The following is a 13,044-nucleotide window of genomic DNA, read 5'->3' as shown; positions in this document are numbered from 1 at the left end:
GCTACTTTCATTTTGCATAGCTGAATGAGTCAACACAAATATCTTCTCCCATAACGATGCTTGCGATAATGCGGCGGATCTCAGCCCTTTGGGCAGGTGTTGCTCGCTGCATCTGCTAGTCTGCTACAGCGGCCTGCAGGGCAGGTGAAGCCAGCGTGAAGGGGCAGCACTGTGCTGCTGGTTGGAGCCGATGGAGATTGCTCCGCGGTGCTCATAAGACATGTGCGACAGGCACAAGGACGTCAGTCTACTTGCTGTCTAGCTGCGACACATTCTTCTCAGGTAAGCCGGTCTGTCTACGCAGTCGTACGAGCGCACACAGGCACGAGCAGGTAACGCGGTGGTGCTATTCTTCTTGCCACATCACGTGCCGAGAAAGTAAATCGCAGATCCACTAAAAAATTCATACCACATTTCTTGATTCAGCGGAAGCGAAGCCTGTCGCGTAGGACAGTTCGGCTAGGCCGGAGACCTGCCGGCTTGACGGAGAGTTGATGCAGATCTGATTTCACAGCAACGTCGAGGTAGAGCGTGCTGATAACGTGTTGAAAACTACGTTACCACGGATCACCAGATCCGCTCCCTTCCCTCCCGTCAGCAGTAGAGGCGCAAGAAGATGTAGAGAACCCGTCTCCCTTCCCATAAGCACGACAGAGGAAACACACGAGACACTGGATATAAGGTTGGGCCTCTGGCCTCTTTCTGATCTCTGTATTATGAAGGGGTGTACATGTTCCTTATATAGAGATGTGAGACCCCTCAGGAGCAAAGTCGGTATTTGCCCACATAACCCTAACTAGGGTTACTTAACAAAAATGACCTGCCTATTTCGCAGGAAAATAGTGATAGAATGGGAAAACAAAATGGCCTAGAGCTAGAAGCGGACGGAGGTTCCCCATGCGCGCGCGTCCTTGAGGGTCGCCGCTAGCCAACCGAGCCCCTCGTGCAGGCCCTCGCCGGTGAGCGCGCAGGCCCCCACGGCACGCGACGTCCTGTTCTTGAGGTCGTACAGGCCCAGGCGCTGCCCCACTTCGGAGGGGCTCATCGCGCCTTTCTGCCAAGAAAAAAAAAGGAACACAGATGAGATGCGAGGAGAGGCGCTTTTGTTTGGTTCTTGGATGAGTCACTAATTACCATATCCTGCTTGTTGGCGAGCACCAGGACAACGCTGCTGAGCATGAGCGGGTCCTTGACGATGGCCTGGAACTCCTCCCTGGCAACCCCAATCCGGTCCCTGTCCACCGAATCAACAACGTATATCTGCGACACACACAAAAAAAAAAAAATCATTCAGCATAACGCATCAACGAGAATGGAGTACAGGAGAGGGAAACTGGAATGGAAATACCAGGGCGTCCGAGTTGCTCAAGTACTGCCTCCACAGCGGCCGCAGCTTGTCCTGCCCTCCGACGTCCCACACCGTGAAGGCCACGTTCTTGTACTCAACTTTCTCCACGTTGAAACCTGCACACACACACACACACACACACACACAATGCTACCTCGAACCGTGGTCTACTACGAGGATCAACGTAGCTCTATGAGAGACGCATACCGATTGTCGGCACCGTCGACAGAGCTTCGCCGACGTGCAGCCGGTACAGTGCCGTCGTTTTGCCGGCGGCGTCCAGCCCAAGCATCACAACCTGCACCATACAGCAGAGCAAGCGAGCAGCTGAAACACCGGAAAAGGAATCCATTCAGACAGATCGAGCTCAGCCGTAGCACTGTCTGTCTGTCTGTCTGTACCAACGGCACGCACCACCGTCCGTCGTCACCTTCACTTCTTTCTGGCAGGAGTCGTCGAAGAAGAGCTTCATCAGAGACTGGCCCATGCCTCAATTCGCCAAGCGTTGTTTTGCCTCGCACGCACAGAACGCCCCCTTTTTTCCCCCTCCCAGTTTCTTTCTGTGCATTTATGTGAGGGTGGACGGTGGTTGTCAACCTGTCATGCAGGCCACGACGCCTCTTTGTTCCTGTATCAGTTTGTGTTCCACGCATCTCGATCGCACGGTGCCAACGTAGATTCTGCAACTAGGACGATGACATGGGGAGCACGAATGCCGCATTTCACTTCACCGACGTTTGGGTGCGTGCCAGCTGAAACTCCCATATAAACTAGAGCGCAAAAACAAACGGCTTGACAATTGTAATCCATAGAGATAATAAAAATATTGTAGAAGCCACAACCACAACTAAATTAAAGTTATACCGTCTGTTTGGTTGGGCGCGTCCGTGGGTGCATGGCCCATCAGATGCAAAAATAAAACGAGCTACGTGTTTGATTGACTAAACTTGTCTTTAGGCCAGGCCACACTCGTGCAAATTCACAGCCTCATCCAGGCCCGCGAGATACGGCCGAAATGTGCGTTCCTGGAGAGCCAGGATGCGCTTGGCCATTTGCTCTGGCTCCCCATTCGCGCAGTCACGCTAGGGTTCCCATCTCCTCTCGCCCTCCCCAGTCTCCTCTCCCCCTCGAGCTCCTCTCCCCCTCGAGCTCTCCCTCCCCCTCGAGCTCTCGCCCTCGAGCTCTCGCACCCTCGACTCCCCTCGCTGTTGAGCATCTGGTTCCTTCGGGTTTCGTCAAAAGGTAAGAGCTCTCCCTCCCCCATCTCCTCTCGCCCTCGAGCTCTCACACCCTCCACTCCCTCGCTGTTGAGGATCTGCTTCATTCAGGTTTCGTCAAAAGGTATGAGCGCTCAAATCTGAGAACCTTGGGCTAGAGATACTCCCCTTGTCCTAGTTTTGAGAAATCGGGCCCAAGCGGTCTCTGTTGCTTTGTCACTGCCGCCCGGAACCCTAACATATCACACTTGGTAGTGTGTTTTCTCAGATCTGAGAATGTTGAGTCCATGTTGAGCTCTTTCAATAGCCTACTCTTTAGCTAGATTCCAAGATATGTTCTTTAGGTCTGGTTTTTGAACCTGAGTTACCAAACTACTTAAATTTTTGGTTACTCTGTGTCCAATCCTAGGAATCAATTTTGAAACTCCAACCTTACCTGGTAAACCGTGTAGTCTTATCAATTTTCTATTGAAAAAGATTTATCAATCCTCTGTTGCTTGTGTTTTCACAGTACAGTTTGTTCATTGTTAGAATGTTGTTTCATTTTTAATTATGAGTAAATTTGTCCAGTTTAAACATATTTGACTTGAAACAAACTAAAATAAAGGAGTTTTGTCACACATAAGAATCTCAAACGGTTCAGGCCCACTTTACATGTTGAGTGAAACTAGACACTTTTACAAACTCATTTTTTGCTTCTGCCCCCTGCTCTATAAGAGCATGTTTATTTAATAGGGCTATTAAAAGAGTATGGAGACATACATTGATACACCTTTGATTTATCTCTTGTATTTGTTAAACACAAAAAATGCAATTTAATATGCTCATCTTTATGTACCCTTTTGAGTAGCACTAACCGGAAAGGCTGAAACACCTTGTAATCCTTATATGCAAGGTTAGAGACTTGTGTGCAACTCGTGTAAATTATGTAATAATGATAATGGATAATACTTCTGATAGTCAGTTCATTTGTTTCTTCTAGTTGAAGTACGATTATGGGCTTATCGTCTTATCTATGAAAGCTTGATGTTTTTAATTAACAAGTGACACATAACCTGGCTTAGGAACATTATGGATTGCACTGGTCCATAGTTATTGCATTTCGTGTCCAAGTTGTTGCAGTATCCAATAATATTGGTCCATATATGGCTAACATATTCCAGTACCATGCCATGAATATAGTACATGTTTGGTTGGTTGCTGGGACCAGCAGAGCCTGATATAGGATGTATGGGTTGATGCAAGTACACAATTTAATACATGTTTGGTTGTTTGATCCTAATTAGCCAGGATCAACATGGCACCTTTCTCAGTCCTAATTAACTAGGATCGATGATGTTGAGCTGAGTTCTATGGTTACTTTTGAATATATTCATATTTTTTATTACTCTCTGAGCTGTCGACAATGGTATGTGATGATTCAGTGCCTCTGGGTGGCGCATCTTTTGTATGTCGCAGCCGTGGCTCGTGTAAGAATTTGTTTTCATATATTTGCAAATAGCACATCACTATGTTAAAACTTTTATTTTCTGAGCTATAGATCAATGTTCTATGATGCTAGCATGCCTCTGAGCTATAGATCAATGTTTTATGAATTACATTTTAGCAACTAGCACAACACATGTGAGCCAACTTAGACCTCTAATCTCCTTTTCTATTTTATTACTCTAGCAATGGATCCTGCTATTGCACGTCATCGGCTAATTACAAAGGCAGTGGTCCTTGTAACGGTTATGTCAGCCTGGTTGGCTTCATGGTTGAGGGACCGAATGCATGCTAGGAGGTCTATCACTTATGGCCCAATGCACCAAAGAGACCAAGAGAGGCAAAACAACTTGAGATTTATTTATGAATCCACTGATGTTGAGTGTGTTGACTTACTCAGGATGAGAAGATCCCCTTTTATACAATTGTGTGAACTTTTTCGCACTAGGCAGCTATTGAGAGATAGCATTCATAGCTCAGTAGAGGAGCAGGTTGCCATGTTTTTACATGTGGTAGGTCATAACCAAAGGTTTAGAGTTATACATATGACCTTTCGAAGGTCTATTGAGACCATTAGCAGATACTTCAGGGAAGTATTGTATGCTGTTGGTGAACTGAGAAATGAAATGATCTTGCCACCTTCAACTGCTACACCAACCAAAGTTAGAGATAGCCACAGATGGTACCCTTATTTCAAGGTCAGCCCTCCAAACAGACCACTATTGATCCCTTCCTTTTCATGTTGGCTTTGTAGTAACAAATGTTTGCCCTAATGTGTAGAACTGTATTAGTGCCATTGATGGCACTCATGTGCTAGCAAGAGTTCCTAGAAATCAGAGAGCTGTCTTCCTTGGTAGGAAACACACCACAACACAGAACATCTTAGCTGTTGTAGACTTTGATCTAAGGTTTACAAATGTTCTTGCTGGCTGGGAGGGTTCAGCACATGATGCCCTTATCCTTGCTGATTCCCTTGAAAGAGAAGATGGTCTAAAAGTTCCCCAAGGTAAAAAAATAGTATTGGCCTACACAATGCACACTTTCCTTGGTATACCCTAATATATGATCTATTATGTTAGGTAAATTTTACCTTGTGGATGCTGGTTATGCTGTCAGACCTGGGTTTTTACCCCCTTACCGTGCCACACGGTACCACTTGAGTGAATATGGGGGGAGGAATCCACAAAACCCAAAAGAGCTCTTTAACCTTAGACATTCATCACTAAGGGTGACAATAGAGAGGGCCTTCAGTGCTTTGAAGAACAGATTCAAAATATTATACAACAAACCTTTCCATCCATACAAGACACAAGTAAAGCTAGTTTTAGCCTATTGTATCCTCCACAACTGGATTCTTCGTCATGGAAATGATGAACATATTCCACAAGAAGAAACATGGGCTGCAAATCAAGTTCATGAGGAAGCTCCCCATGACCTTGTCATGGACAATGCTGCCTGGTCTGCTACCAGGGACAATTGGGCTCAACAAATGTGGAAGAATAGGGCCTCACATAGGGGATAGTTGTTGTTATGTATTGTGCTAAGTTGTTGGCTGAAAACATTGTCTATTAGCAATTATGAACTATCTGCAATTTTGAACTCACTTTCTTTGTGCTAAGTTGCTGGCTGAGAACATTGTCTATTAGCAATGATGAACTATCTGCAATTTTGAACTCACTTTCTTTGTGCTAAGTTCCTTTATGTGATGTGCTCAGTTGCAATGATGACATTACTTACATCCTTATACCATTGTCGACTAGCAATGATGAACTTTCCTATGTCATTACTTACCCATGTCATCCTGATACCATTGTCTATGTCATTACTTTACTATGTTAAAACTGCAATTTTGTTACTCTTCTATGCTACTTCTACTATCTATATTACTTCTATGCTACTTATGCTATTTTCTCTTCTACTTCTACTATCTTCCCCCTAATCTCTATCTCCCCCTTAATCTTTTACTTGTTCCAGCTATGGCTGACATGGTCTCTGAGGTTGTTGGTCAGGGGGCTAGGCCTGCTCTTAGGTGGACTGCTGTATTGTCTGGGTTTGTTCTCCATCGTTTTGTTGACTTGATAGGAAATGGGGTTAAGACTAACAAGGGTTTTAAGGAAATCCACCTTAACTCTGTTGCTAAAAATGTCTCTGAGTTCTGTGGCCAAGAAGCAACAGGCCAACAAGTGTACAATCACCTTCGTAAGTGGAGGTCTAGGTGGGTCAAGGTTTGCAAACTGAAGGACATTAGTGGCGCTCTTTGGGATGAGGATAACTGAAGCGTCCCGATCCTTTGGGACTCAAATGTGATACAATTACTAGTCCCAGGAGGCTAGTAAACATATTCCTTACTTCAAATAGTACATAGTTTAAATAAAGGTTATTACAATACCGGGGTACAAGCTCGAGAGAGCCAGAATATAAAGCGCAGTAGAAAATATACTAGCCCAAGCCACAGGCAGAACTGGGTGCAGACATAGCCCTCTTAATCAAGCATAGCAGAAAAGAAGTCTTCGGCTGCTGAAAAACATAAATAAATCTAGGTGAATACACTAGGTATTCCGCAAGCCCACCCACTCCCGTAAAGAGAAAGAGACCTATATCATACATGCTTTATTTGGTGGAGTTGAAGTCACTCTTCATTTTCTTAGAGAAAGGCAGTTGCTGTAAGGTTTTTCCCCAAAGACTTAAAAGTAACAAAATACTCAACCACCACTGTGCTTCCCGCTCCCGTGGCCGTGTTTTCTTTTTTAGTACGCACTTACACACACATTTCCCTGTTCACGGAGGTTATAAAAACACTAATTGTCATACCACACCAGACTCGTCCATACCAGTGGACACGGACTATTCGAATAGGTTGCAACTCTGCGCAGAGGGGTACACTTTACCCACTAGTCCGGTTTCTGCGATCTCACCGTCGCGAGACCCGAATGCCGGATCTCTTTCTTTCCTCGCACGTCCTAACCTTAACGGTTATACCGGAAGGAGTCAGGCCACCGCCATGTCCAAACCGGACAAAACATTCCCCCTCCTTATCCTCCCGGTGCTCCCCAGCCTTCATAACCCTGGGGTTGAACCGTACGAGTTCAGATTGAGTGATTGCCCACACAGTCTCGAGTGGTTTTACTATTAAAGAGTACAGGTAGTGAAGATGACAAACCGATCCTTATATGAGGGGACAATCCTTCTGCTCATGCCTAAACCAGCTGAGCCAACACCTTAGGCCCTCCCCTAAACCAGGGAGTCCCTGATCATCCCACTCCGAGGTGATGAGGGTGAAAACCCTTCATCGCACATCCCTTTTTCTAAAAACCTTTTTTGAAGAAACACATTGCCCTATCTCCCAACCCACATTTCGTATCCAAAAGATATATGTTAATGCAGGCTATCTCTCTACTCACAATGCAAATATCCCACCCTGAAATCCCGGCCTAGGTAGTGGTAGAAAGAATAGGTAATTTATGCATCAAGGGAAGGACGGACTTGCCTTCGTCGAAGCTTTCCTGGCACAAAAGATCTACTTTCTGGAGATCAGGCTCCGGCCCTTCTTCCGGGGCTACGGGTTCCGGATCAACGGTCCCCGCTTCTTCTAGTAAAACAGTCAATAAAACAATACATCAACAGTGGTTTACTAATTGTAGTGTGTCATTTTCTAACATTATTATTACATGTGACTTTAGAAATCATTTTGATAATTTTTGGTGCATAAAATATTGAGAAAATACTAATTAGAGGAGAAAAGGCTGAAAAAGGAAAAAGGAAAGGAATTTCAGCACTGGTGGGTCGGGGGGGATTCTGGCCCAGCCAGGCGTAGCGCGCGCGGGCGCGAGGGCGCCGGCCTAGCTGCGGCCCAAGGCGGGTGACGGCACGGGTGCACGAGGGGTCGATGGCGTCTCTGCGGGGCCCACACGTCAGCGAGAGCGGAAGGGGGGGGGGGGGGAAACGGCGCTACGGTCGACGGCGGGGCGAACCGGCCGTCCGCGGGGAGGTAACCTGGCCGCCGGTGGGCTCGGCGGCGATTCGCCGCCGGTGGCCCGGTTCTTGGGCAACGGGTAGGTGCCTTAGCACGGGGAGGGGCTGGCGAACCTAGGGGCGGGCTCAATTTGGCTAGAGGGGGCCGGGAGGGGGCTGTCCGCGGGGAGGTGGCGGAGCTCCACGGCGGGAGTCGCCGTCGGTGAGCTTCGGGCGAGGGATTGGGGTGGGGGAGTGGCATCCTGAGTTCACGGCGGTGTGGCGAAGCCGATAGGCCTAACTACTTGCTCGCTGGACCAAAAGAGGAGAAGGGAGAAGAGGGGGAAAGCTTACCGGAGAGGAAGACGATGGCGGTGCTTCCGTGAATTGGGCTCGGGTGAGGGAGGAGAGGGGTGGCTGAGGCCGGTGCGGGGAAGGAAGTGCTTGGGGCGACCTTTTTATAGGCGCTCGAGGGAAGGGGAGCGGCAGAGCTCGGCGGACGCCGGTGAGGTGCACAACGCCGACATTAATGCCGCACAGCGGCAACGACGAGACCTCACGGCGGGGGCGGTACCGGGCAAGGACACGGTCAAGCGGCGAGGACGGGGCGGTGCCGAACTCTCCTGTGCGGCAAGGGGATGGGCGAGGGGACGGGGGCGATGGAGGGGACGGCGGTCGGAGGTGACCGCGACGAGCCGTACACGGGGAGGACGACGAAGCGGCTGACCGGTGGGGCCGGTCTGCCAGCGGGAGTGAGCGCGCGAGGGAGAGCGACTGGCAGGTGGGGTCAGCTCGTCAGCGAGAGAGAGAGAGAGGGAGTGTAACACCCAAATTCTGAATTTGGGATTGGTAGAAGAAATATGAGCAAAGTACCCTTGATAAATAATTAAACTTTATAATTCACCCTTTTTAAAGGTAAATGATCATAATAAAATAACGATGGTTAAAATAAATCATAATAATGATTAGACATTGGAAAAATGTTCCTATCAAAACAAAGGGAGAATTTTTGAATATACCTTTAATTCGACTACACACTCCAATAATAATATATTGCTATAATGTGGTGTGTGTACTTCATGTTAAAAACATTACCTAATTAATATAATAATAAAATAAATGAAGAAATACTATGTAGAAATTGTGCATCATGTGGAGTTTTTCTTGTGCATAAATTTGAAATTTAGAATTTAAAACTTGGTTTGAATTGAATTTGAAAATGGAAAGAAATCAAATTTGGAATTTAAAAACTGAAAATAGGGAATAGGAAACCGGCCCAATCACAAAGCCCATCTCTCCTTTGGAGCATAGCCCACGTCCCTTCCATTTTTATATGTTTTCTTGCCGCAGATGATGTCATCGTGACACCAGCATGACATCAAGTTAGCAAGCAACAATAGCCATCGTTTTGTTCACTCCGTGAAGACAACGGCTGGTGGGCCCACTGGTCATATCTGGCTTCTCCGCCTTGTTCGCGAACGCGGACTAAAATATCAACAAACCGCGCTGGATCTTCGCTTGGGTTGCCACGACTTTGCTTCACCTGATCGGACTCTGCCATGGCACTATAAGAACGTGAGCCCGCGACCATCTCGCCATCCTATCGGGGACTGGCCAAACACCCGCCATGGTCTAGCCTGGAGACGACTGGGGATCTCGGGGGCGAGTAGAAGAAGTCACGGCTTCGGTGCCGCCGCGGCTGGGCGTTCGGCTGGGGAAGAAAAGCGCCGCCTCGGTGCTGTTCTGTCTGCGCAGCCGTGCCGACCATGTGCAGCGTTGTGGTCACCCAAATCTACGGTATGGCCCATCTGGTCTGGAGTTCGCGCTTACCCCCGCCCTCTCTTACGCCAATCTACGGTTGGGAGATACGTATTCGATGGGGGCGGATGTTCTGGCAATGGCGGACTCCACTGCGATCTCTCTCGCCATCGTGTTCAATGGTCTGAGGTGGGGGATGACCTAGTAACCGCCCATTAGAAAATGAACGGCTGGGATTAGTTGGCACATACCTATTCGATGCATTAAATCCTTGACGTCAACCAGCGATCGGACGGTTCTGGGGTCACGTGATGCTCTGACCGTGGATTCCTGATCCAAGGGCTGATAGTACATACCGGTTCATGAAAGGTCATAAGTTAATCCGATCCGTTGAACTCTAATCGGATGGCTCACGTGGCTAGATACCCCTTCGTCGATCCCGTTTTGTAAAAGAGCCCCTGTACTTTCACAGAATCAACCCGCCGTCCATATGTGGGAAGCCTGAGTCTAGGAAATATTTCGAGTTAGCCCCTGCATTTCTTTGTTTTTGATGCCCATTCCAGAGAACAATGGAAATAGAAATTTAATTATAGAAAATGATTTTAATACAAAATAATTCTATAAACTTGTTTAATTCGTAGAAAATTCATATTAAGTCCGAATTGATCCATTCCAGTTTAATTAATTTTGTATTAATATTGTATACCAACCAGTAACACTGTTTAGCCATAAAACTTGAATTAAAATTGTTCATTAGGATTAATCTATTCTAAGCACTAAATAATTTCGAAAATTCATAACTTAATAACCGTAGCTCCGAATTTAGTGGTTCTTATTTCTACGATCTCGTTTTGGCGCGTAGATTATTATCACACAGTTTATTCTTATGTTTGGTGTAATGTTAATTTTTGCCTATACAATGTTTGTTTGTATTGCTACGACTAGCGGTGAGGACACGTGTCATCTGAAGAGCAAGTTGGTACCTGGAATCTCAAGTGCCAGGCAAGTTGTGCCCTTGATCACTTCTTTTTACCCACTCATGTTCTAATTAATCACAATGATCTGCATAGGTTAATTTTGATGGGACCCAATAGGTTACCCTAGTTTGTCTATCTTTATACCTTGTTTACCACTGAACTTTTTGGGTAGTACTTGCTAGTGCTTTACGTGGTTTTGGGTATGAAGATACATTATTCATGATCACACTTTTATTATCTGTTTATTATTACTGTTCATGATAATATCATTATGTTAATTGGAACATGGAGCGACCACCCGGGAAAACAGTGCTACCACAAGGGTTTATGGACGCCCTTGGCTGATTAATTAGGAAAGCTAGTGGAAGACTACCTTACCCGAAAGGGGCAAGGGCAGTAGGGGAGTGGTCAGTGTAGGGAGGTCCTTGGGATGATTTTGCTGCGATGGCGATCATGCGAGGGATCCCTGCATTGGAGCTTCCTATAAACTGTAGCGGGTTTTCTGAAGCTAGTGGAACTTTGTAAAGGCCTCGTAGTGTTACCCTGCCTCGCCTTCTCGGTAGAGGTGTATGGGAAGTCGCGATCCCTTGGCAGATGGGTAGCATGACTTGTGGGTAAAGATGCGCAACCTCTGCAGAGTGTAAAACTGGTATACTAGCCGTGCTCACGGTCATGAGCAGCTCGGACCCTAACATGATTAATTTATGGAACTAAATTCAATTTGTCATATGCATTGCATCGCAGGTGATGTTATTACTTTTCTTAATTGGGTTGGTATTTACTTATACTTAGTAACTGCTAATAAAATTTTGACCAACTTTAAAAGCAATGCTAAGCTCTAACCATCCTCTTTGGTAAGCCTTACACTTCACGTGAGCTCCCACCTTTGGCGAGTTCATGCACATTATTCCCCACAACTTGTTGAGCGATGAACGTATGTGAGCTCACTCTTGCTGTCTCACACCCCCCACAGGTCAAGAACAGGTACCGCAGGATGAGGCGCATGAAGGATGCGGCGATGTGTTCGTGAGAGGTCTAGGACGTCGTCTCCCAGTCAACTTTGGGTTGCTGGACTGTTGTCTCCTTATAATGTAATTAATTATTTATTTTGTATAGAACTCCTATTATATAGTAAAGATGTGACATTCGATCCTGTGCCATGATTCATCATATGTGTGAGACTTGGTCCCAGCACACCTGGTGATTATGTTCGCGCCCGGGTCTTGGTGCCCCGAAATCCAGGTGTGACAGGGAGCGCGGAGCGGGCTGCGCGCGCGAGAAGCAGGCCGGAAATGGGCCGAAAGGGGGGGAGTCGTGGGCGCGAGGGGGGGGAGGCGGCCGCGGCATGGGCTGGATTCAGCCCAGTTAGGTGGGGGAGAGAGTTTCTCTTTTTCTTTTTATTTTCTAATTCTTATATCCATTTTTTTATATTCTTTTCTTTTGAACAATTAATTTAATAGATAATCTAGGCGCTGGAAAATAAAATCTAAGTGAGGTGTTCATATTCAAACAAAGTGTATGCATATGATGGGAAAAATCTAGGGAAGTTTTGGGGAAAGATAATAAGAAGGGGGGGTTAGATTAGGGTTTCAAACCTGGGTTAGAAATTGGGATGTTACAAACCTACCCCACTTAAAGGAATCTCGCCCTCGAGATTCAGATGGGGCTCGGGAAAAGGTAAGGGTATTCCCTCCTCAGAGAGTCCTCATTTTCCCAGGTAGCTTCCTCTTCCCCTTCTCTGCTCCACTGAACCTTATAGAGTCTTACTTCTGAGTTGCGGGTCTTTCGGAATGCTGAGTCGAGAATCTTTATTGGCTTTTCTCGGTACTGGAGATCCTTTTGAATCTGAATTGTCTCTGCTTCGATGTGGTTTTCTGGTACCTGCAGGCATTTACGGAGCTGGGACACATGAAACACATTGTGAATATCTGACATGGATTCTGGTAGCTCAAGGCAGTATGCTACGGGTCCCACTCTGCTAATGACGGGATAGGGGCCGACGAAACGTGGCGCTAGCTTTCCTTTCATTTGGAACCTTTTGACACCACGCATCGGGGAGACCTTGAGGTATACGAAATCCCCTTCCTCAAATCTGAGTTCTCTCCGTCTGTTATCTGCATAACTTTTCTGTCGACTCTAAGCTTCAAGTAACCTCTTGCGGATCAGGGCAACTTTCTCTTCGGCTTCTTTAACAAAGTCGGGTCCTTCTAGTATTATTTCCCCTACATTAGACCACCTTAGGGGGGTCTAGCACTTTCTTCCATACAATGCTTCGAATGGTGACATTTTGATGCTGGCCTGATGCTGT

General features: G+C 46.6%; 1 protein-coding gene across 2 annotated transcripts; it reads right to left on the bottom strand.

Annotated features, from left to right (window-relative positions):
* Nucleotides 1-678: 678 nt before the first annotated feature.
* LOC103637862 (ADP-ribosylation factor) lies at nt 679-1,897 on the bottom strand. 2 transcript variants are annotated; one of them, XM_008660887.4, is made up of 5 exons: nt 1,779-1,897; nt 1,556-1,646; nt 1,349-1,464; nt 1,135-1,260; nt 679-1,054 (listed from the first exon to the last, which is right to left on the bottom strand). In XM_008660887.4, the coding sequence occupies exons 1-5, from the start codon at nt 1,833-1,835 to the stop codon at nt 875-877; spliced, it is 570 nt and encodes a 189-aa protein (XP_008659109.1). In that variant the 5' UTR covers nt 1,836-1,897; the 3' UTR covers nt 679-874. The 2 variants fall into 2 exon arrangements, with proteins under 2 accessions (XP_008659109.1, XP_020399684.1); XM_020544095.2 differs by having other exon boundaries at nt 1,763-1,876.
* Nucleotides 1,898-13,044: the final 11,147 nt, after the last annotated feature.

The sequence above is a fragment of the Zea mays genome, chromosome 9, assembly GCF_902167145.1.
Source record: "Zea mays cultivar B73 chromosome 9, Zm-B73-REFERENCE-NAM-5.0, whole genome shotgun sequence".
NCBI lineage: Eukaryota > Viridiplantae > Streptophyta > Magnoliopsida > Poales > Poaceae > Zea > Zea mays.
The sequence above is the reverse complement of the archived record's forward strand: the minus strand, read 5'-3'. Positions and strand labels throughout refer to the sequence as shown.

Bases quoted from the DNA above. Each gene is read 5' to 3' on its own strand.
- LOC103637862 (XM_008660887.4), bottom strand. From the start codon at position 1,835: ATGGGCCAGTCTCTGATGAAGCTCTTCTTCGACGACTCCTGCCAGAAA. The intron at 1,465-1,555 runs GTATGCGTCTCT...GTGTGTGTGCAG, and splicing joins GTCGACGGTGCCGACAATCG to GTTTCAACGTGGAGAAAGTT. The intron at 1,261-1,348 runs GTATTTCCATTC...TGTGTGTCGCAG, and splicing joins TGAGCAACTCGGACGCCCTG to ATATACGTTGTTGATTCGGT.